This window comes from Curcuma longa, chromosome 19 (genome assembly GCF_044706935.1).
Source record: "Curcuma longa cultivar G26 ecotype Majalengka, Jawa Barat chromosome 19, ITB_CL_G26_1.1, whole genome shotgun sequence".
Lineage (NCBI taxonomy): Eukaryota > Viridiplantae > Streptophyta > Magnoliopsida > Zingiberales > Zingiberaceae > Curcuma > Curcuma longa.
This window is the reverse complement of record NC_133879.1, coordinates 171,489-175,550: the sequence shown is the minus strand read 5'-3', so window position 1 is coordinate 175,550 and position 4,062 is coordinate 171,489. Positions and strand designations below refer to the sequence as shown.

Genomic DNA, 4,062 nt, shown 5'->3' with positions numbered 1-4,062 from the left:
TTTTGCTTTTGCAACGGCTCTTCTTGGCCAAGGAGAGGAGGGAGAGGAGGGAAAACAAAATTAACTGATTGAGGTTATTAAAAATTGATATTTTAGGAAATAAATATGTTTTTTGATAAACATTAAAATTAGATATACACTTTTATATTATTTTATAATTCAATGGGTGATATGTTAAATTTCCTTAATTTTATCTCTATCCCCATCCATCCATCAAGTACACTTCAACTGACATGAAATGAAATATCGTTATCTATCACGCAAGAGGTCTTTATTTTATTTTATTTTATTTTATTTTATTTTATTTTAAACAGCTGTATAGCCGGGGGACCACCTATCGCACTCCTACCACATCCCACTCAATAAATTCTTCTCTTTTTGGCAAAATTCCGCTCTCGATAATTTTAACTGTGATAACGGAAGCAATGGGCCCGCCCAGCAAATCTAAGCCCGGCATGGGATCCTCGTGGGCCCCGCTACCTTAGCCACTCACCAGTTCCTAGCGAGCTCCCTCGGCCCTCCCTCCCTCCCTCCCTCCTGGAGCACAACTATAAATACGCAACAAACTGAAACTCCTCCACGCCCCACCTGGCCTGGCCTCTTCTTCCTCCCACGTAAGCTTTCCGGCGATCGATCGAGCCACCATCAGGATGTCGGGCGTGTGGGTGTTCAAGAACGGCGTGGTGCGGCGGGTGGAGAACCCCGGGGGCAGCGTGGGGGAGGGGATCAGCGGATCAGGCAGCAGCCGTCGGCGGAAGGTGCTGGTCCACCTGGCGACGGAGGAGGTGATAACGTCGCACGAGGTGCTGGAGAGGAGGCTGAAAGAGCTGGGGTGGGAGCACTACCCCAGCACGCCCGAACTCATCCAGTACCACCAGCGCTCCTCCGTCCACCTCATCTCCCTCCCCCGGGACTTCTCCCGCTTCTCCTCCGTCCACATGTTCGACATTGTCGTCAAGTGCAGGAACGTCTTCGAGGTGCGCGACGCATGAAGCCTCTACGCCTAGCTATCTTGATCACGTCTCATCGACCTTCATGTATATACGTATTGTTTAATTATTCCTCAGTAGAAGTACGTACGTACGTTGTTTTGTACATATCTTGTGCTCGCTAGCTAGAGCTTGATCCTTCAGTTAAGTTATGATCGTGTGTGTGTCTGTATATAGATGAATAAATATATATATCTCTAGAAGGCTAGTTGATGTAATATGTGTGTGTGTGTATTGGATTGTGATATGTGAATAAATGACTGTTTAATAATTCTTTATTTCACTTTTTTAATTTTCATATGGTAATTATATAATAGATTTTTTAATAGAAAATTTACGTGGTTTGTGCCCCGGATTTTAAATTATATCTTTCATTATGGCCCTATATATCTCTGTCGTCGTCCCTTTCTCTTTTTTTTTACATTAATATTATATATTTATTCGGCATTTCTTCTATATCTTCATCCATTTTTCCTTTGTAAATCTCATGAGATCACTATTTGCATCTACTCTCGTTGCCATCCTCATCCCTCCTTTCACATCAACAATACAATATATAATTCATTTTGTTTCTTGTAAATCATGTAATTTTGTGCCAATTTATAATATAAAATTTTGAAACTTTGACATATTTATTTTTTTTATATAAAATTTGAAATCCTCAAAAACTGATTTTTTAACTAAACTAAAAATAATAATTTAACGCCTGTCCCATGACTAATAAAGAAAATTTAATTTCTAGTAAACAAAATCAAAACACTATAAAATATAAAGGTTTTATTCTTTGCTTATGATTGCGATTTTAAACTGTGAGTGAGAAATGTTTTATTATTTATTTTGTTGATTTAAAAAAAGAAAGAAATTGTTTTGTTTTTATAAAGTTATTATAATATGGATCATGTGAAAGGGAACACTTGACACGCGTCTTCATTGTCCAATTGACAAGGCAGGCATTCCTCTATGGTCCTTTTCCACTTGATGTAATGTTATGTCAGTTAGGGATCAGTATTCGTACTTTCGCAAATGATTACTTAGAGTTGTAATGATTGCACCGATTGGACTGATCACTGTCAAAGATAATAATAATAAATCATTAGAAATATTATGAAAATTAATAATAATCAATCTGTCATGATAAATTAACAAATATTAAATATTTTTAAGAATTTTAAGATTCATCTAGTAAAGTTTAAAATTTCGACATTTTACACACAGGTTTCGAAATTTTTTAATTTCACATATTTAACTTTTTATAATATCAAAATGTAGTGTATTCTCAGTATATTTCTATTTCTTTTTTTCTATTTAAAAATTCACTGATAGATCTAAAAAATTTGAGTCATTTCAAATTATAATTAATTTACTCTTAAAAGCTTCTTTAATATATCTATATCTTCATATTTAAATTCAACAATGTAAATTGAGAGAAGTGAATTTTAAATTTATAAAAGTTTAATAAAATTTATTACAAACTAAGATTTAGAATAATGATACTCATTAACTAATATTATCAATGGGCTCTTAAAATTCTCTTGATTTAAAACATATTAAATTTTTAAAATTTTAAATTTTGTAGGTTCATTCGTCTAAACTTTTATTTTAGTTAAAGATGAAAGAGTATTTTGTTTATAGAAAAAATAGTTTAAATTACTTGCAAGAAGAGTGAGTTATTTGAGCTTAGCACCGTCCAAATTAAACTGGATAAAGTATGCATTTCATTGCTAATTGCTCTTAAGTTTAATAAAATTTTATCACTCATCTTTTTGAAAAAAATTAAATAGCTGTTCAATCATTCGTATGCCTAAATAGCTCTATCTAGCAATTTTCTTAAATTATTAAATGAGTGATGAATATTTTTTAGAAATCATAAAATATAATTTTTAAAAAATAATAGAAATTAGAGTGATATAAAATCTGTTGGTTTATAATAAATTAATTTTATAGAAAAATAAAATTTTAATAAAAAATATAATAATTTTTTATAAAGATTTTATCAAATCTTCGAACCATTTTTAGTCTACATAATTATTTTTAAGATAAAACTATTACGTGTAATTTTTTAATTTTAAATTCAAATATATAGATATTATTTAGGAGAACATTAGAATTCACGTGAGCCTTTTAGATTGGTCAAACGATTCAAAATAATCCTAAAATAATTTTGATCAAAATTATTCTACGGTCATATTTTTTAATTTTTGAATGTGAATATATAGATGTGTTGTATAAACTCATTATAATGTTTTTATAATTTCAAATTACTATATGATAATTTTACGTTTAAATATTAGATGCATTAGAAGTCTATTATAGCTCACGTTTTTTTTTTAAATGACCAAATAATAAAAAAATGAATATATAGTAGTTTTGATCTAAATTATTAATGATCATATACACTTTAATAAAAATTAGTTCAGTCACCTAATCAATCAATATAGTCGAAATTTTACTCACCCTTAAATACGCGCATCTAAACAAAATTATTTAATAAATTTAATATTTTTAACCAAAATTACTATATAAAATACATTTTTAAAAATTATTATAAAATATAAAATGTTAATACATATATATTTGAAAGTTTATGATCAAATTAATAATTTTTTATAAATAAAATTAAAAAATTATGATAATTTTGATTGGAAATTACTATAGCTTAAGTTTCAATGGAATGACAATAAATGAATGATATCTGCACGTTTCAAGTAATGGCGGTGCCATCCCCAACTATAAGATACCATTTCTTCAAGTTTCAAGAACGGCGGCGGCAACTCGCCAACCCCCAAGGTATGGTGTAATGGTAAGAGGTAAGACACTTTCTCAAACAATCAAGATTCAAAACTCATAAGCCATTCATGGTACTTATCAACAAGTACAAGTAGAGGTCAAAAAACTTGGAAGCTCGAGTGTTCTATTTAAACGAACATGATATTCACATTACAACTTTCCAAACCATCTTAGTAATTTTTGACACTGCCCCCGGGGCAATGGTGCCGCAGTAAGATATCCAGGTTGTCACCCAGGTACCTACGGTTCGATCCCCAACTACGACGTATTTGTAGAAATTTTCCTC

General features: G+C 31.2%; 1 protein-coding gene across 1 annotated transcript; it reads left to right on the top strand.

The window, feature by feature from the left end:
- The first annotated feature begins 597 nt into the window (after positions 1–597).
- On the top strand, positions 598–1,234 carry LOC141812675 (flowering-promoting factor 1-like protein 3). The gene has a single exon (XM_074700691.1). The coding sequence runs from the start codon at positions 651–653 to the stop codon at positions 990–992; it is 342 nt and encodes a 113-aa protein (XP_074556792.1). The 5' UTR covers positions 598–650; the 3' UTR covers positions 993–1,234.
- Positions 1,235–4,062: the final 2,828 nt, after the last annotated feature.